The sequence below is a fragment of the Amblyomma maculatum genome, chromosome 11 (genome assembly GCF_055883805.1).
Source record: "Amblyomma maculatum isolate TAMU_Amacu chromosome 11, ASM5588380v1, whole genome shotgun sequence".
NCBI lineage: Eukaryota > Metazoa > Arthropoda > Arachnida > Ixodida > Ixodidae > Amblyomma > Amblyomma maculatum.
The window spans coordinates 137,425,899-137,446,406 of NC_139354.1; the positions used below are offsets into that span (position 1 = coordinate 137,425,899).

Below are 20,508 nucleotides of genomic sequence, written 5' to 3' on the forward strand. Positions count from 1 at the left end.
ATCGTTGTCTTTCTCGGATGACCTCGATGTTATGCGTCGTCGGTTTGTGGACGATTGGTGTCGTTTTAGGACACTGCCGGTTGTTTGGGTTTAATCTGCCTCTGCCCACTTGGGGACGAGGTGAGATTTAATGTGCCTCTAAGCGAATCCACTTCGTTTTGAAGCGGATGCTGAGTTGGACGAAGTAGTATGGCTGGATGCAGTTCTGCTCGAGCTTTTCGCGCTGAACTCTGATTCTGCGGTCTCTCCGGAAGCGGTTCGAAATCCGATCAGGAATGAAGGCTTTTTTTCCTTATTTGTTGCTTACCGTTGCCGTGGTAGGGATACGATGCTAATTTCCATTACGCCGGCCATCCTCGTAGGAATTAGTGCTAACGTGTGAATTGGCTGGACAATGGTATGCATAGGAGTTCCCTAACCTTAGCGTAGCATAGAGGGATCAGGCTCGGATATTCCGCTAGGAACGACGCGGAATGTTGCGTTCAGGAGTGCGAACTGCTGGGCTAGTTGGTTCATAGAACCAGCGAATACAGACGCAAGACAAGAACCAAGAAAGCACACACCACAACGTTGGTCTGTGCCTTCTTTGTTCTTGTCTTGCGTCTGTATACGCTTGTTCCATTTCTATGCAATCTTGCGTTCGAGGGTCATGTTAAAGGAACACGAATCAGGCTCGCTCAGTTATTTTCTGTTCGTCTGCTGCGGCCGGTTCAGTCTGCTACCATGGCAACCTGTCTGCAGGGAAGAACTAGGCTGAAAAAAAAAACAAAAAAAAAACGCCACGAATTACGCGTGGAAACGTCATTGTTAGCGTGCAGTTTCACTCGGTTTGAAGTCCTAACGGTGACCGGTGGCGTCGTCGTCTGTGTCTGTGCTGGAGGGTTTTTCGTCTGCTTGTGTCGGGCAGTGTAATCCTCTCGAAATCTGCGTCTGTGCCAAATCCTGCGTCGGCTTACTATAAGTTACTGGCTATTATCTGCGCGATGGAAGGCGATGCGGCGACGGCACGGCGTCTCCGTTACATGACTCTGCGCTTTGGCTCTGCCGTTGCTGCGCCGATAGCGGAGCGTGCACAGTCGACCAGCGGTCGTGGTTGGCCGTATCGCCCGTCGGCGGAGCTGCTGCATCATTCTTTCGGCGGGCTTGCTGGACCTCTTCGCTGTGACGTAGCACTTTAGCTGGCGGTATCCGTTTCCATCTTAGTCTTTGAGCCGCGATGTCTTGTCGTTAGAAGGATCGCAACGGACGGCGCATTTAGGCTTGCTCCTGCGTCGCTTCGCTTGCGCGGTGGCATTTTTCACTCGTCTTTGTGCTTCGATCGCTTTTCGCTGAATTCAACTGGCCTGTGAACGATCTTGCAGCGAAGCGTCTGTGGGACTGTCCTTTCAGTTTATACGCTGCTGCCCCGGGCTGGGCGTGCTGTGTCGGTTCTTCGGCGGCCTGCGATCGTCGCCTTCTCGCGGTTGATATGACTTGATCTGCTTGCGTTGGTGGTACGCCTCCGTGAATTCCTTGGTATACTGAACGTGCCTTGCTTGGACCTTCGGTTCGCTTTTTGAGTGCCTCCAAGGCCTGGCGCGCAGAGTGCTGCGGTTTGCAAGTGTGGTGTTTTTGTGCTTTCCGCGTGGTTGAAGTTTTCTCGGCCTCCGGAGTACGCGTTGTGGCACAGCGAGGATCGTGAACCTACTGAAATGAAGTCGTTGTGCTTTGGATAGCTCGAAGACCTGTTCATCTGCGTTCATGGCCGGTGAAGTTTACGGTTTAAGACGCTTTCTAGGGGATGTGACTGCGGATTGCCATTTCGTTGGCGTTGCTGTCATCGCCGTCGCTGACAAGACTGGTTCTCGTAGTCGGCATGTCGAAACGCGAGCGGCGCTCGGATTCGGCGAATAGTACGGTGCCCGCTCGTAAAAAGTAGAGGCCGCACGCGCTTTGCTCCGTTCCTCTCGGACTGCCTCACCCGATCCATCGACAGGATCGGATCGGATCACGAGGACCGCCGTGAGGTGGAATCGGGTCCGGAGCTGTCATGGCTCGCAGGCGCTCCCAGCAGGCCAAGCTGGCGCAGCTGGACAAGACCAAGTCGCGCAGGATGAAGGGACTGTGCGGCGCGGTTCCGTCGTGCGAACCTTACCCGGCTGGCGGCTACCACGGCATGGCGCCAGTCTTTGTGACGCGGAACCAGGTGAGCGCTGGTCCCGTTCCGCCGGCATACCCAGGACCGGTGATTCCGCCGCCCTACGGTCCATTTCCGGCGATGCATCTTCCACCGCCACCTATGGTTGATCCGGGCTTCGCTCCGTTGTGGCCCCACGCACCACCACCTGGTAAGGAGAGTAGGTTATAAGCAAACGGCTGACAGGTTGTAATCGCCGTAGCTTGAAGTAGGCTATCGCCGTGGATTTAGTGCTACATTCGCGGACCTGTACACGCGCATTGCTGCCGAGCTTTTTGTGATTGCTTGAAACACGCTACTGAAAGGTAACATTGTTATCAGGCAGATAGTTGCATTTTGATCTTATCGCCTCACGCTCCACTTGAATAGGATCGCTTCCAGGCTTCAATTGTTTAAAATTTCTGAGGAGTTTCGGTCCGTCGCTTTTTTTAATGGTTTGAACTTGGTGACTTTCACTGATCTCTGATTGTGAAGGAAAGGCAGGTGGACTTAGCGGCCAATTTTCTTGGACACTCATCATGCTCTGATCTCGAGTAAAATCCAAAACTTCGTGCGTATGATATGCGATACCACCTGTAGCACAAAAGTGTGAGTGGTAAAAGAACATTGGGAGCTCACGCACGCCACATACGTGCACGCTCGCTGAATGGCAGCGTTGTATTCTCCTCTCAAAAATGTATATGCCAAATGTTTTTCTCCTATTGTTCGAAGCTGTTTACGTAACAAGTTAGTGACATTGTCGTCAGTAAAAACATTCGTCTGCGTCAGATGAAAAAAAAAAAAAAAAAAAAAAAAAAAACAGGGAAGGCTGAAAACTCTGTGCATGCTGTAGGACACCGCGACGTCCGTCCGTTTCTTATTTTGCAAAAGTTATAATTTTTTTCTTGGTGCCAATTGTCCGTGGTGTCATTTTCCGTAGAGATATCAAACCTTACCGCCATCTCGGAGTTCGTGAAAACAGCGTGAAAAACTTTGAAAACTTTTTTTTTTTTTTTGTCCTATATACTTTGTGCACGAACGGCATCAACGATGTCGCACGAAGGGTTAAACTACCGCTGCCTAGTTGGGCCTCCCATGTGTCCTTCAGCAGTATAACACGTGCCTTGCGCGAGCCCAAAGCCAGCACTAAATACTGTGTAACGGTTGCGTTCGGCAGCACTGCAGAGTAGGTGGCGTGCAGACGTGGCAAGAGACCTGTGCTCTGCTACACTTCAGGCTAGGCGGAACTGGTAATTTGTCTTAGGGGCCCGTCCGGCACTAACCGGCTGCCATGTGCTGCTACGGTGGCCAAGTGTTTGCTGCTTTTATTTTTTTCTGCTTTTTATTTTTTTCTATTCTTGGGCGCTGCAGCGGGTTATTCTCGCACGCAGCAGATATACAGACTGTCCCACATGCCTAGAGCCAAGGTCTTAGAAATGAGACGTTTGAACGTTAATCGAACCGAATGCATGAATGTTTTCTCCTAATTAATACTTATGTTTAATTGCTGAGCGTTTGACATTGTATCTGTGTGACAGGCGAAATTAGAGAGCGCCTTCAGGAACCACTCGCGAAATTGCTTCCTGCATGATATAAGCCATTAGTCTTTTTTTTTTTTTTTTCGTGCTACGAAAGTTAAGCCCGCGAAATATGAGAGGCCTACACACTGCGGCGCTTTGCATTACTATTGTGCTGCTCCCTAGCGTGCAAGAAAGATGAACAGCTTCGGCTGCTGTGTGACGGCTGCCACCGTGACTCGACGTGGCGTTATGTCGATTGTAGATATACCTGGGTCTTAGTTGCGTGACGGTGCACACATGAATGGTCGTGGCCGAATTTCGCTTCTTTCGTCTTTGTCAGTGTTGGATTCAGTCGCTTCGTCGGTGCCCGTTCTGCTGCATGCTTTGGCGTCGGCATGCGTTCTTCCTCGTAGCCACAGTCACGCTGCAGCCCACGTTGTTCTTTCATCGTAGCCTTGAGAGCAATTTAAAAGTAGTTCGTATCGGAGTTTTTTTTTTTTCCTTCAAATTTCGAGGAGTCTCTTCGGAAGGCGAGAAAATTACAGCTGCTTGAACGTATGTGCCCCCAGAGCCAGGGACGTTCCTGAGGAGAGTGGAGTAGCAGAAATAAATTGAACAAAATGCTGTTACGTTATACAGCAAGTTCTAACTGTAGTGTTAAAGATTTTCAAAAGTGATAGCATCAGAAATTTTGACCGCGAACGTGGTTTCATTCGCGAGAGGCAACGGGATTGAATAAATGACGGAGAAAACGCTTATGAAGGAGTCTGGGCCCAGACGAAGAGTCCGCTTGCCGAAACATTGGCTCGGCTTGCGAATTAAGCCGCCCCCTCTAACATTGTTCAGTGCTCTTTAGTACTGTGTAGCCATCTTCTTTCTCTCGTTCTACCCTGAGAACGCGTTTGTTACAAATATTGACGCCGACTTCGTAAATGGGGTAGACACGATGGGAACAATTGAAAGGCTCAAGGATTAGTTCGCTGTACAGCATAGTATGACGAAAAATGTGAAATGAAGGTCGGCGCAAAATTCTGCGAACAGGCGGTAAAGACGAAATGTCAAGGCTGCTGCTTATGACTGAAATGCTAGGCCTATGAAATGCTAGTCATAGGCCTGTTGGTGTAGAATCGATGAAATGTGTTATTTAAAACAAGTTCTGAAGAATTTATTAGATTTGCAGAGGCAGGATCCACTAATGAGGCTATGTATTCGAGTTTAAGGCGTGTTATAACCTCTTATAAAGCAACATTTAAGATTGAGCACTGCAAAAAGTATTTTAAGGACCTAAGTAGTAACATGTCAGCAATTTTTACGACGCGACATCAGTCGTGCACGATAACGTAGTTGTATTATTAAGATCAATATATTTGCATGAGTTAGCGGGTTCTTGAGCAGTGTTGCTTAAGTGTCAAGCAAAAGGACCCCACAACCTGTATGGGACAAAGGCACGACTTTACACCACTTTTCGGAGAATAGTGATTGCATTAGTGCTAATTTTTTTCATCAGCAGAAAGACGAATATTAATTTGCCACATGTGGAAGCTCATTAATGAAAATAAGGAATAAGAGGGGTCCAAGGACAGATCTTTGCGGCTCGCTGGAGAGGAGAGGCTAGGAAACAATTTAATAAGGGGTTTCGTAAAGCACTGTACAGCTTTGCGCATTGAACTTGGTGTCTTTTGCCAGTAGTCGTGTTCCGTAATTAAAAAAAAATATTGATTAGTTACGAAAAAAAAAGAATTTGAGTTACTGCAGTGTAGTGCCAACATCATGCGTCCGGTTCAATCCGCGTCCGAAATGCGATTCATTTTGCGAAACCTTTTCTCAAGTGTTACACGGGGCAACTTCTCTATGCTGCGTCATTAGCGAACGAGGTCTAGATTAGACGCCGTACGTACGCCGCCTCGGCATTTATAGTCTCGATCTGAAATTTTCATCGCAGTTTCAAAGTTAGCTTTCCTTCCTCCCTCGCTCCTTTATTAACCTCTCGGTGCTTCGTAGCAGCGCTCGCATACATATCGGCCGCTCAGGAAACGCTGAGCGGGAACCACGGGCTCGTTTTCCGTAATCATAATGGAGCAGAAGGGGCGCAGAAATGTAAAAGAAAACTGAAACGAGGCAGTCCCGGGGCCAGAAAGGCAGCCGTACGGCCGCCGACCTCTTTCCGTAATTATTCCCGCGCGGGGGCTTTAATGCCTAAGTGAGACGTTTCCCCGGCGCAGAGCTGCCACTTCGGTGCAGCAGCTCCGCCTAGTGGTCGACGTTGTCTTCGATGGCTATTGTTTCCTCCCACCCGTTCGTTATTTTCCTTTCTTTCCTTATTTCATCGCACTCTGCTGTTTGGTGTACCTTTTACATAGTCGATAGTACTTGCTCCCTACTGAAGCTGGCGCTTGCACAAAAATGTAAATACAAGTGGAGCTGCCCTTTATTCATGCACATTATAATGGCCTGCAATTCCTTCGTAACCCGGTCCCCGGTTGACCGTTCGGCCCCCAATTAACATTTAGCTTTGCCTTGTTGCCTCTCGCAGCTTTTTTCTCTCCGTGTCTGCTGCTTGTTTCTATATCGCGATCTTGTGCCGCTCAATATTTTTTCTTTTCTTCGTTGTTTTCTCTCTCCCTATTCCGTGTTGTAGTGAAGTCTCGTGGACGTTCCCGGATTCTCCGCGCCACTCCCAATTCCCCATCGGGTGCTCTCGTTTTTCTTAGTCTTCCCCCGGTTTTCTTTAGTGGCAAATAATTTCGCCAGCTTGTAAAGCGCTGCCAACTGAAGACGCACTGCGCGCTTTTCATCGATATATATATATATATATATATATATATATATATATATATATATATATATATATATATATATATATATATATATATTTCAACACGTTCGTGTGCTTCGGCTAAATTGAAGTCATTTCGCATATCGTTCCACCGTCGTTTAGTTGGTTGCTCGTGTGCCCCTTTTAGAACACTGTTTAATATGAAATTCAAAGCCTTGCGCAGCAGTCAGTGCGTCAGTCTTTTATTGCATTTTTTTAGTGGAGGAGATAGAATCGAAGATGGTCATTGGATGCAGCGGTTGCAGTGGTTTCAGTGTCGGTCTTCGCTTTTTTAGGAGGTAGTACGAACGGTAATATGGAGTGGTCTTTCCCCCACCTTAGGAAAGCTTGCGGCTGCCGCCGACGCACCATTTGCATGTACTTGCAGCGACGCCTTATACTTGAAATTGCTTAGTGGTTTATCCAGCACATAGCCTTGTCCCTCATCGGTCCCATGTTCGCCGGTCCCTTTTCGGTCTCAGCAGAGCAGCATGGCTCTCACGAGGTGGAATGAACGAACTGTAAAGGTTTCTAAAATCACTGGTTTGTGGAACAGCTGCAGGTGGCCTTAATCCTCCATTGCGAAAACCGCTCGATTCGGTTGTCTATTCTGGTCTCCCGTTCTCCGACCATGCTCTTTTACGATGCTTCAATAATTGCTTTATCTTAAAGTGTTGGCACCATATACAAAGCAGATGCCAGTTGTTCTCTCTGGTCATAGCTGGCAAGACACCTGAACTGCCCATTTGTGGGCCCCTTCGTTATTAGTCATTTTGATTTCTGCACGGGCGATCATATAACTTTCGTCTCGACACCTGCGCCTTGTAACGTTACCGAGCGGTGGTTACGCTGCGTTGTCTTCACACTCATATGAGACGATTTAGCCGGCCATCATTTGTCACATCAAGGTGTAGTACCAGTAAACATCTACTGTGCGGTTTGCTTTTTGCGGTATTTCCTGGGTGCAGAACTTTGATTTTGCTTAATTTCCTTCCAAATGCACTGGGAAGTTGTGAACATTATTATTTATCATTTTCTGTCTCACGATGCGTATTTGCCATCACATCTCACATTCGTGTAAAACTTTAACAGAGGCCTGGAAAATAGTTTTTTGCCGCTCTGTAATTTTAAATTTAATTTTTTGTTTGCTGTAAGAGGCATGCGCCGGTCTGTAATTATCTTACTCGCGGGTTGAAATGGAACATGGGTGCTTGGTGGCAGCCTTATTTTTTTTTTTTTTTTGGAAGAGAAAGAGTGAGTTTGTTTGTTTTTTCTTTTTTCTTTTTATTTTTAACGGGGCGCGCCAGAAAGAAAAGCAACACTGTACAGAGAAATTTGCTATGCGAGGCAAGCTGTTGTGCGCTGTGCCAATTACGGTAATGGCCCCCCGAGAGTATGAGACCTCTGGCTGCGGTTCGGGTCTCCGTTCTAGATTCAACATGTGGCGTAGGCGTGGCAGCTGTTCGTCATGCGCTGCTCGTTTCTTCATTTTACGGCGGCGTAGCGATGGAGGCGGGGTGCAGAGAGAAGGGGGTTTTAACTTTGGGAGGGATGTCTGCCGAGGAACGTATCACTGGCCTACTATACTCCGCATAGGGACAGGGACAGAAGCGTATATGTTGGCATGTCGTGCTCCTTCGGGCCATTTTAATGCTCCTTTCTGTTTTGTTTGCTTGTGGCAGAGAACCTTGTGCGTGGAAAACCAGTGCGCCTTGGGTTTAGCGAAGTCGTTTTTTTTTTCTTAATTTCGCTCAAATAACGTAGTCCTCCCTCGTCCTGTATTTATTATCTTGTTATGACTAAGTTTTTTTTTTTGGGGGGGGGGGGGGGGGGCGAGGGCTCAGTTCGCACTTTTCTCACGACCTAGGAGCCATGACACAGGGGCGGTACAGTAAGGGCCGGTCCTCTGTTTTATAAAGTACGAGATTGGTTGGCAATCGAAGCAATGCAAAGATTCAGTGTACGGTACGCCCATTCCGTCTGGGTAGGCTCTGTTGTCTGTCTCGTTTGAAGTTCAACAGCCTGTCACTGAACAAGTTCGCAAGTATGCGGTGGCGTTCCTGTCAGTCGGCTCCGAATATGGTCCTGCTTACTTGCATTGTATGCGTAAGCCCAACAAAATGCTGGTCGTGTTGACAATTCGAAAGAAGAATATTTGAGAAGGAAGCGAGAGACTAGCCTCTACTCTCTTCATCGACGGGTTAATGCACCTACTTGCAAATTTGTTTCCTATTGCGTCGTGCTTTTGCACTTGTCGGCAAGCTTATGAAGACGTGCATAGGAAGAGATTGTATTCTTTCTAGGGGAATTATAAAGACTGTTTTCGTTCGTGGGTGTGTACGCCTTGCGCTCAATGTAATGAAATATAATATTAGCGGTCGTAGACATACCTGCTCTATTGGCGGGTCTTTGAGCTCGCCTTCGCTTTTCGAGTGTTGCATGCCGTTAGCCCTGTGTGTCTTTTCTGTTTCAGGAACAGGCCTTCGTTACTGCTTTTCCTGTAAACGACGGGCGTGTTGTGCCCGCTGTTTTTGTCAGGAAATTGAATTACGCCCGAACTGCTGCGGCGGCGAGTCAGCCGTTCGCGTAGCGACAACATCGCCCCCCTCCGACCGAGAACAGTCGAAGGGAATTGGGTAGGGTGGAGGGGAGGCTTAGTGGCGCGTTGGCACGGAGCGAATGGCAGGGCTCTTCCCTTGTCTCGCTCTCTTGTTCAGCGTTAATCGCGTGCGCGCTCGACACGGAAATTCGTAGTTACGTGCACGGCGGCTGTCCGTGGGGATGTTTTTATTTGTCCATTTAGCGCATTCCAGGGACCACTACATGTTGCAGCCTGACGAAGAGAACTCAGTAAACATAAAGCAACAAGGTATACGGGCAAGCATTAAGCGTTATTAATTGGGAAAAGCAACGCCTGCAGCTTTTCTTCTTCTTTTTTTTTTTCAGGGTGAGATATTTCGCTCGATGGTGTCGTGAGCATCATGCGCAGTGTCAGTCACCATGAGCTTCGCATAGCAACGGGGCTGTTTTTTTATTTAGTTTTACCATCTTTGCCAGGCTGATATCGGGAGCATATACGACGGGCGCATGGTATGCCTTATATAACGGCACGATTGCAGCACGTGGCGGACGCCTGAAAACAACCGGTTCAGCTTTGTATGCGTGCTTTCCGCCGAAATAATCTGGCCCCGTGCCATATACATACGCGGGGGCCGCGCGTGCAGTGTATAGTGGTCTGGAGGCTGATGCGTTGTGAGCGTGAAAAACCACAATGCCGAGGGCCACTGGAGGCCAGTAGTGTGCGCACGTTTGGGTTATCTTGAGTCCCGAAGTGTGTGTGACAACGCGCTTACACAGAGTTGCAGTTGGCGCAGTAGGGGCGCTTTCGCGTCGTGATGCCGCCGTGTTGCGGGCGCGCACTTCTTTCTCTGGCGGCGGATGTTGAGCCGCCCACGACGCGGTCGGTTCTGACAAGGTGGGGAAAAGACATGGAAAGAAATATAGAGAGAGCAAGGTTATACTCCTCACTAACCGGGAGCCGCGTGTTCTTTCCGAACGAAAAAAAAAAAAAAAAAGCGGAGATGGTAGCCTCATTGTCACTAATGATGAATTTTTATCACCGAAGCGCAGCTTCGGGCAAAATGCGCCATTACATGACATTTTTGCATTTTATTGGGGCTAGGGTCAGGCTCATATTGCCAAGCGTGTTCACTCCTAAAGGTACCGGGGCCGGGGCAACGCTTGCACCAATTGTATCATCCTTAGACGACAGCAGGGACTCCGTTAGGTGCCTTCACTCTTCATTTTGGAGGGCCTCGAACAAAGGAAGCGAGGGGATCTAACCGCGCACCTCGTCGGATGCTAAGTGGCAGGGGTATAGGGCCCACCTATAGGTCACCTATAGGGCCCACCTATAGGCTGTCTTGTTGCTTGTAATGTAAACGTTCTCATTTGCCGTGTGACCGGTCGCGGAGGCTTTCTCGTGATGCGTCACGTTTGTCCATGGACCGGGGAATGTTTATGCATTGAGGGAGCGCGGTCAAACTTATTATTGCGTCTTTTTTTTTTTTTTTTTCTCGCCAGCCCCAGTACGTTGCTCGGCACACTGAACTAGGCGGAACTGTTTTGTCCACGGATCTAATTATGTAAGAGCGAAATGGAGCAGTGACGGAAACAGTTACCTCGGAAACTTTGCGCGGGTCTTCCCGCGTATGTCCTCGCGTGACGCCATGGCCGCGCGCGTTGCACGCAATTTTTCTAGAAGCCGCTCGACTCCCTGTTCGTCTCGCGGTCTGCCCCTCGCTGCTTTATATATGCGCCTATCTGTCCCGTGCTAGGCGATGTCGAGGGCGGTTGATCAGATTTGCAAGGCAAATGGCGCCGTTGTACACTAGGCGCGCGGATTTTTCCGTCGGAGAGTGCCTGACGACGCTGTGTGCGTCGGCGAGGACTCTTGGCGAGAACGTGGAGGGACGGAAGCGGTGATTTTACATAACGCGCGTTTCTCGCCTCCGTTGTCCGCCACTCTACTTCTCCCTGAGCTCCGTTCCAGGCGGTTGTGCGAGAGCATGTTTGCCTCCAACTTGGAGAGACGAGGGTACAGCTGTGGATAAGGAAGAAAGGAACGCAGACTATGGACGAAATAAAGTTTGATGAAAACAACAACAAGCAAACAAACAAAGCGTGGCCAGTTGCTGCGAGCCTCACTCGCCTGTTAGAGCTTGTTCAACACGTCTAGCTACTCCTCTTTCTTCTGTCTTTCCTTTTTCCTTTCTACGTGGGGACGCTGACGGAACCATTGAGCCCTTCTAATCATGTTTTTTTTTTTTTATTGCATACTGCTCTGAGCTTGGCGATCTTATGCTTGCACACTGGTCGGCGTTTGATGTGCGCCGAGCATGGTACCTTGTACAGTTCTCCGAGTAAAGTTCGTGGGTGTACTTGAGTGCTGCTGTGACATAAGCCGTTCCTTGGTGTCCCGTTCTCCAGACATAACTCTTGAAATTTCAAACGGCGCACACCTCTATATGATTATCCCTGCTCTCCGTATTTTCTTCCGTTTCTTTTTTCTTTTTTTTTGGATGGCGAAAGGAGGAGGGGAGTGCTGTTTCAACATTCGAACCCCTGTCCACAGTCTGTCATTTGTCAATTCATACCGCATCGGCGAGACGAACGGACGAAATGAGCCCCAGTTTCGCAGGTACAGACGTATTTGGGTAGTCGTGTGCATCCGTACAAAAAAGAAAGTAATAAGGGAATACTTTTGGGCAGCTGCAGTACTTATCGGCGGCTGCCGAAAACTCTTTTCAGCGCTCCTGCACTTCATCCTCTGCAATTTGCTTACACTTCAGCGTCGGAGGGGAGCGTCCTCACCTCTTGAGCCTTTTTTCTTTTTTAACGCGCTGAATTGAAACCCTGCTTCTCGCCTCATCGCGCCACAGTTTAAACACGCGTCTCCCGTCACCTGCACGTGCGCACCCTCGATTACAGCTCAGCTCCGGGAGTTATGTATTTTCGTTTTCCAGAAATATCTCGCCTCTGTTCTCCTGCAGTTATTCTTCCCTAGCTTGTTCGAATGTGTGTGTGTGTGTGTGTGTGTGTGTGTGTGTGTGTGTGTGTGTGTGTGTGTGTGTGTGTGTGTGTTGTGTGTGTGTGTGTGTGTGTGTGTGTGTGTGTGTGTGTGTGTGTGTGTGTGTGTGTGTGTGTGTGTGTGTGTGTGTGTGTGTGTGTGTGTGTGTGTGTGTGTGTGTGTGTGTGTGTGTGTGTGTGTGTGTTTTGCATTCTCTCCCCTTCCCCGGCAATCTGTCTGTACAGTGGTGCTCCTTTCTCGTTTGCATATGTACTTGAGGAGAGCATCTGCAGCTGCTCTTGCGCCTGTAGAATCACTCTTCCGCTGTGCCTTGGTCGAACGTTTGGGAACGGGCCGTTGTATGGAGGGAAATCGGAGGGCAAACCCCTGTTGCTAGAAAAATATATGTATAAATTAAACTTCTGTGCTTATATCGACCTCTTTCAGTGCTCGCCTTGTTCGAAAGTGGGTACCCGAAATCGTGCGCGTGGCAGAGGTGTCCACGACGAGGCTTAATGGGTAGTGTGGCGCTGGCGAAGGGTCGTTGTGTGCGTCCATACCCTCTCTGGATTAGGACTGCAGGATGTTAATCTCGTGTAGGCCAAATTGAAATCCCTTGTATAGGGTAAAATGGGGGATGTGGGTTCGATCCCACATCGACGGCCGCGTTTCGTTGGAGGCGAAAGGCAAGCGATGTGAGCGCTCGTTATAGAGCGCTTCGAATGTGGTCTAAATTATTTCGAAGCCACCACTACGACATCTCTCTTAGGCGATACCGCTTGAGGACGCCAAACATCGGCTAAGAGGCATCCTTCTGTATGCGACAGCGGATGCCGCTTTCTTTAAACTCGTGTGAAGCTCATGGCTGTCATGGTTTCCGGTCTGTATAGGTTAAGCATGTGTCGATACCTAGCTTGACGTGCTGCGTTGATCACGAGTACGGCGAGTACGTCTTCGGTAGTATCTGTGCACGTTCGAAACATTTTGAGGGTGAGAATAGCGTTTGCGTCCATTCGTGCACACTATGCATTCCTTATGGAATGAGCTACTCCATGCTAGTTTTGAAATCGCCAGCCCGCGTTTCTCGACTACGGGCCGCGTTTACGCCGCCTTTTCATTCGGCATAAGATTGCACTGTTACTCTAGGTCTGTCGTTTTTATACGAGATGCAAGGCTGTAGCTCTAATACATGTTTTGACTGTAACCTCATCGGGATACGTAATAAGTTTATTATTTGTTACAGCAGCGGTCGTTTTGAATGCGCCTATTAGAACTGATGCTTGGGCGAGTCGGCATGCCATTGTGAAGTTGAACTGCGCGACCTTAGACGAGGGCGGAAGGACGAGCAGCGCTTGTCTGTGTGAGTCTTCCTTCCGTCCTCGTCTAAGTAGCTCTGCTCTTCCTCTAAATGGGCTTGACTGTACTCGTTCTCCTAACCCACTTGCATCTATACCTTAGTCATAACGAACGCTGGCCTATTTCGAACGACTGTGAAGCTGCGGTCAGATTAGAGCTATTTGTCTGATATGAACTTTGTACATATTTAGCCGGCCGCTCTTCAATCACCACGGTTTCGATGAAGGCGAAAGGCAATAAGGCGCCCGCCCACTTAGCGACGTCAGTGCACTTTGAAGAACCCGGCTTGCTGAAGGTTGTTGCGTCCCTCCAGCGAGGCGGCGTCCGCCGTGGCGAATGACGCTTTGGGACGTTAAACCCCATGGCACGTATACTGGCGCTTCCCGGTGGTCGCAAGTACGAGATCTCGACAGCGAGCTAGCGGCTAGCAGGCGATGTGCGCCGCCTTTGCGCGATGCAAGGCGTGCAACGCGTTGATTGCGTTTCGTTTACGGTTCTTCTCAACGCCTCCATCTCGTTCTCCCTCCTCGTATTCTCTCTAGCGCGGGTCTGTTTGATGTCCTCCTGCGATACTGCGCGCCGGAGGCGGAGACTCGCTCGTTTGTTGTTCTCTGTATCGCGAGCTGAGCACGGCGTCATTGCTCGTTTCGCTGGATCTAGTCTCGTCTAGAGGAGGCCGTTGGCCGCCGTGTACACTCGGCCGAACCCTTATTCTAGTTTAGCATTAGAGCGCCGCTGGGAGCCCGTATAGCGAGGAAAAACGGTACGGTCTGGGCGAAGCCCTTCGTTAAGACGCGGGAGGCGTGTGCTTGGCGCGGGTCGTTGGCGCCTGTCTCTCACGCATACAGTTGCACCAGGGGTCGCGTCTCCCGACCGTTGTCGGGTGCTTTGTGCGCCGTTCTCTGACGTCCCTTTGCGTTGCTTCACCCAGTGGGATATCATGTAACGAGTAGGGGCACGGTATACGCGCGGCTAGTCTTAACGAGACACGTGGTGGTGTTTGCCTGCGCTGTCCCTCCTGCTCTTTTTTCTTCAGCCGGCGCCCTTGTGTCGTAACGCTCGCGCTGGTAGACTTAGTCTTCTAGATTGATTGCCTCGTTTATTTTTTTATCTTTCTTCCCTTGCGTCCTTTTCTCTTTCTCGCAAGGTCATAGCATGCTAACCTAGTACCTTGGCGTCCGCCCGTGGAGGTAACTTAGGGCCATGCGCAGGTTGATTGTGCATTGTGCACTGTTGGGCGCCGTTTTGCGCACCTTTCTGTTTGTCCGTGGTCCTCTCTTTCTATCCGCCCACGCACGCGCTCATTAGCGAAGCGCGGCCTTGCTGTGCGAGTCCGTGATAACCGAGTGATAAGAGCGACAGCACGGAGCTTGCAGGGATTATCTTCATAGAGCCCTTCGCGTTGCGAATCGTTAACAGAACGCCGAATGGGGGGATGTTTATTTGGACTTCTTTTTTTTTTTTTTGTTCTTGTTGTTGTTGTTTTTGGCTTGTTTAGAGAGTGACGCCTGCGGGTATTCCTATTACGCCTAGGGTGTTGTTGGCCTTTCAGAGAGGCAGTGTAAATTTCACGCAGGTGTCGCAGGCGGCGCTTCGTGAGGCCGACGTTCGAGGTCGTTAACCTTAGACGAAACGTATGCTGCATATCACAAGGTATAGAGCAGAACTTGCGAGTTCGTTGAAGCTACCTTCACAAGTGTGCTGGTCGCACGTGCTCGCGATGCAACCTGACACGCCTGCAAGGTGTGTTCTCCACATTAGCTCGCGCTCGACCGCGTGCCACGTGTGTGATGGGATATGTTAACGCGGATGTGTACCGGGCATAGATGTCTACAGCGCATGCGCGGAGTTCGTGACGCGGAACACGTGGCTTGCACTGCGGCCATGCCGAGCCTCCAACAATCGGGAATTGTAGCATGGTGGAAGCGGGCTTTTGTGGACGAATGCGTGATTGTGTCTGCTGCGCAGACGCAATGCTGAAGTTGCCCACCTGCCTGGCCGCACGCACATCACTGCTCGCGTGCCGCAAGACATCCGTTGATTCGGCATCGATCTACGTGACTGCGTCTGCGCTCTCCTGAAGCTCCATAAAAGCTTTCTGTTGAACGCTGAACGGTTAGGTGGTCGTACCATTTCGTCGATTTTCTGGGGCGCGTGCTGCGCAGGTTGTAGCGTAGTTCGCTGGAACCAGTAATTGGTGCTTGAGATCACGTTAGTGTGTTTACTTTGAGTAATTTGAGGTATCATTAGTGTCAGCAGAAGCGATGTGAAAATAAGAAACACGCGGGGCCCCGGCAGTGTTCCATAATCGGGCGCTTTTGGCTGTTCTAAATATTTACAGCGCAGCCTATGGTGCTTACGCGCCCTTTCCTTTGGAAAACGGCACTGCCGTTAAGCCCGTCGAAGTACCCGTCTGGATCGTATAGCAATTTTAATACTCGAGGCATTCCTGCTATTGTTCTAAACATTCAAGTAACGCGCGCATTTTCGTGTTTCGAACGGAGCGCGTTTTGAAACGTTAGCAACAGCCGCTAGTGGTGCGCGATCGACCCATACCACCACAGGCGCCTTCTCTTCAATGTTGCGTCTTTGGCTGTACTTTCTTTTCGCTCTGCGCTTTGTGTGGTCAGGTCCGAGAACAGCAGTCTGTGAGTGCCTTTTCCATCCTTACAACGCCTGTCTCTGGTTCTCGCGCTCCCTCGAGCGTTGTTCCCCTTTCTCGCCGTTTTACGACGCTCTTGAAAATCGTGCGCCTGTTTCCCGTCATTCCCTATACGGTTGGCAACGAAGCGAACCGGTCCTCGACTCTGAATGTAAAGTAAAAAGAAAGGGGAGAGGGGGGGGATCTTTAATTCGTTTCCTTCTTTCGCATTGTCTAGTAGTGGGGCGCTATCTGGGAGGGAGCGGTTCCGGATCTTCTTCGCTCACTTCGTTTTGTCCCCCGGTAGTACTACGGCGCATCGTTCGTACTTGGTTGGCAGCAGACACTTTGCTTGTGTTTTCGGCAGTTTTGCTGGTCTGCGATCTAGGGAAGAGGAGGAGGAGCGGCGATCGGGAAGAGAGCAGCGAGTTGGTTTAAGTGCGCGTCAGGGTGGCTCGTAATATTTTACGGCCGGCCGGTCTCTCCTACCGACGATGCGCGCGTGCGCCGACTAGCTGTGTTGTTTGTGCGTGCGCGTTCTTGGCGTTCTCTTGGCGCTATGTTTTGTTGTTTTTATGTGGCAGCGACATGACACGCGCTCTTTACTGGTGCCCATTTCGCTCGCCATCTACCGGGCGCACCACAGGGATACCCACTACTGAGCTCCGTTATCTGGTGCCCCACTCAGCTGTCGGGCGCACCATCTCGACCCTTTACAGCGGGCGGCAGCTGGTTCAGCGGCAAGGAGAAAATGTTATGCGGCTCAGCATGGACGAAAGGCACTAATGAGCCCCGAGAACACTTTCAGTTTTTATTTGATCAACATTTTTTTTTGCGTCATTACAGCTGGCACACTCTTTTTACCGGGCAAAGGGGACAAGTTTGGGAGTTGTTGGTTTCTCATAAGGGCTGCCCACCTGGCCTACATTTGTTTTCGCTTTTACTGCTACCGCTGCTTAGATTAACACGTACATATTTAACGAATACAAACAAAATCGGTTAAAAGCAGTGTATTTGGCCGAGTGCGCGTGACCTCTGCTGTGTGTCTTCGTTAAGTATCTCTGCGTCAATCCGAGCAGCGCTGTTCTGCTAAAACAACAATTTAAATTGACTGATGCATGAGACGGGGGAGTACACGGGGAACTAAAACTCCCTAAGCTCACCACCACTTTCTAATGTTGACTTGTCCCCGTTTGAGGCGATTTACTTATCGATTGCAACGATCGACGTTGAGCGATCGAAGGCCAGACTATGTTAAAATTTAAGGTAAGAAGATGTAGTGGCTTCCTAACGGGACAGTTTTATCGCCCAATCATTGAATCTCTAAGAGGAGAGAGGGGGGGGGGGGGGCGGGTGTATGGGCAGAAGTCATTTTAGAGGCCGCCAGTTTGGCTACGTCACACCGAGAGCCGCCATCTTGAATTTGGGATTCTGAAAGTATGTTGCCATTTCGTCCCATAACGTCATAGTCACGTGGTTCCACTTCCAATCGCCGTACTGGACTATGACTTAGTGATCGGCACTCGAATTGGGCCGCCATCTTGAATTCCTCGGACTTGGAGATTTTCACGTCGATCGACTAGCTGTGCACACTGTCACTAAATCGAGAAACGTGACATATAAGAGCTAAACACTTAAAATAATGATGCAGGTTCTCTTAGGACTGACTGTGTTTTGCAAAGGCGGTCGTGAAGATTTCCTTTTGTAGTGCTCGCCTATAGTCATAGAGGCTGTGTGCTTTCTCGATCACTGTTGCGCGTTGCAGTGGTCACGGGTTTAAATGCGGTGTATCGCGTTCGCCAGGGGAAGACGGCAACATCGGCAAAATGCTATTAAATTAAGCGAGCGAAGGCCTTCCGCACTAGGCGCAGTTTCCGAAACCGACCGTGAGGGACAGCTTTGTTAAACGGTGTTTGGTTCTCTGGGCTTCTGGCTGACCTTATTGCGGATAAGGATCGTGCGTTAATCATTTTCTGGTGGTGTGTGCGGGTTGGAATTTCGTGGGCGGAAACCGTTAGCAAAACGATCAGTTCGCTTCGCGCGGCGAGTTTTGCATTCGGAGGAATAATATAATATTAAACGCGAATAAGTTAACCGCTCTCAGCGTTTAAATACATTCGGCTCATATGCTTGTCAAAGTTTTCGAAAAACAAAATAGCTGTTAAGCTTTCGTCGCCGGATTTGTTATCGCCGTTGCCAAGAAGGCGCTAAAAACTCGCCTGCAGGCGTAGCAGCCCTGATAGTTTGCGCCCCAGCAGAGGCATCCACAGAAGTCCGGTCGTGCGCGCTGCTTCTGGCGAGGTCGGCACTTCGTATCTTGAACTCTTCCGCCGCCGACGGCGACGGTCAGCAGAAGTCGTTTTCCGCTCATAGCCTCGGGTGACGGCACAGCCGGCGCGCTCCTCTTACGACGCCTTTTCCTCGTCCTGCCTTCTCGGCTGCTCGTCCTTTGCCGGCGTTTGCTCTCTCTTTGTGGCCACTCTACATGCCGCTGTATCCTCTAGGCGTATCGCGTTTTTGCCTTTTCCCTTTCCCTGCCGAGAAAGGAACTGACGTTTTCAACAGGGACAAGCGGTAATAGCGGCGGCGGTATGTGCGCGCAAGTGTTTACACTCGGCAGAGCCTGGTATATTTTTGGCTGGCCTGCGCGTGGACGCCGGGAGGTCCTTTTCGTCCCTGTTGAATTCTGTTTTGTGACGCTTAGCGTTCTTTCTTTTTGTGTATGCCTATTTTTGTATTGATCCCTTCTTTCTTGGTGTTCGGCCATTTTAGATTTTTTATGGCTGTCGTTCTTCTTTGGTTGTTCTCTTCTCACCTTGCATTGATATTTTGTGCTTTGCATTGATATTTTGTGCTTCGTATTTTTTTTTTTTTCCTTTCCTACTGCTAGTGGACCTGCTCGGTGCGATTTCGTCACCGCCGCAGGCAAATCATTCGAATGCCAAGTTGTCCGCGTGTCTTTTCAGAGGAGCTAGGCGTGAATAGTGCTGTGCGTTTATATCCCTGTTTTTTCTCACGGACTTCTTAGATACGTGCTGCTGAAAGTTACATTGAACTTCTTTATATTTATATTAGGGAGCTCGAGCCACTTGAAATCCAATATCCCAGTTCAGAATATACGTGCACCCTTTTCTTATTTTAGTCCTAGTATCGGAGCCAGTAGCTTCGAGGACAGATGCGTGCGATGTTGCAGGCCTAAGCATTACTGCCAGTGGAGAAACGTTGACTGGTATTGCAGGGCAGCACTGGGTAGTGGTGTGAGAACAGCGAAGTGACCTTCAGGCCTGTCATAAGTGTCACGTGTCTTGCGCGTTCTTAAGAGGAACGTTTCTAGAGAGATGCTCTGCGCCATGTCACGTTTCAACACGCAGGCAGAGTGGTTAGCCTCACTCGTATTGAACGTGGCGCCTCCTAACGTGCTGCGCACATTCGCCTCTGGCGTTGGTGAACCGCGTTATTCTGGAACTTGTGACGTGGCCTGGTCATCTCGCTGCGCTGCTATCGTCTTTTTTTTCTACTACTGCAATGCGCCTTAGTCCTCTTGCATCACGTCTGTTTTCTCTCGCTTTTATTCCGGCGCCCAGCTAACTAGATGTGCGCCCCGTAGTCAGCTTCCAAGTCTCGCCATGCTTGTGGGCAATATACATTGTGGCATATGTTGCAGATCCTCCTCATCTTCCGGCAGTTGAAACCATCGCTGCCCGAAGAAAAAGTAGGCTTTGCATCGCTGTACTGCACGTGAACAACACACGTTGTCCGCTGACGTTTATCTTTTCAGTAGAGAGCGGCAGTGGTTGTTTTTGTGCCCCTCCCCCTTTACTTTTTCGACGTCCCTCGGTTCTTCGATTTCAATCTATTTCTCCTCCGTCTTTGCCGAGTTGGGAAATTGGCGATCCGCCGCTTGATGGCGTATCTCTGAAATCGGTCTCTTGGGCAGTGAGAGGGGGGTCTACGTGAGAGCCGAAACCTTCTTGCTGCGTTGTTTGAAGAAACGCAAGAATCGGGAGAAACAGGCAGCAGCCATTGGTTGCATTTCGTTAGGGTAGCGAGATTGAGCGCAGTGACGGCGGAGGCGCCGATATACGGAGGCGAGACGCAATATAGAGGCTTTTATACCAGTGTATCTCCGGCGCTCTTGGTGGAGCCATTCGTTGCCCGTGCCTTCCTCGGGAGACATTGTTTTTCCTTCTTTATTACGGGCCTGCTTGTTCTGCGTTCAGCAAAGAGTGTGCATTGGTTGTTTCTTCATCGCCAGTGGTTTGGAAACGTTTTTCTTTTTGTTTTTTCGACGCGCGTTTATGTTTCCGCCGCGGTTCCAACTAAATCTGGCTCTTAAGCGTCGCCATATTTCTGGGTCAACTTTCCCGAGTTGCGCCATCGGCGCTCAGCTTTCTTTATTATTTTTTCTTTCTCTGGCAGCATTGAACGCTCGCGCAATCGAGGTGGCAAAGT

At 49.8% G+C, this 20,508-nt stretch overlaps 1 protein-coding gene across 9 annotated transcripts in view; it reads left to right on the top strand.

The window, feature by feature from the left end:
- The window catches only part of LOC146175052 (CUGBP Elav-like family member 1-A), a 566,960-nt gene that overhangs the window by 140,771 nt on the left and 405,681 nt on the right, over window positions 1-20,508 (top strand). Inside the window, exon 1 of one of the 9 annotated variants that reach the window (XM_084584447.1) lies at window positions 1,198-2,327. The exons of the other annotated variants lie outside the window; for them this stretch is intronic. Coding sequence (XP_084440573.1) covers window positions 2,030-2,327 — 298 coding nt within the window. The 5' untranslated portion in view covers window positions 1,198-2,029. Of the gene's footprint in view, window positions 1-1,197; window positions 2,328-20,508 lie in introns of those variants that run through there. 9 annotated transcript variants of the gene reach the window in all.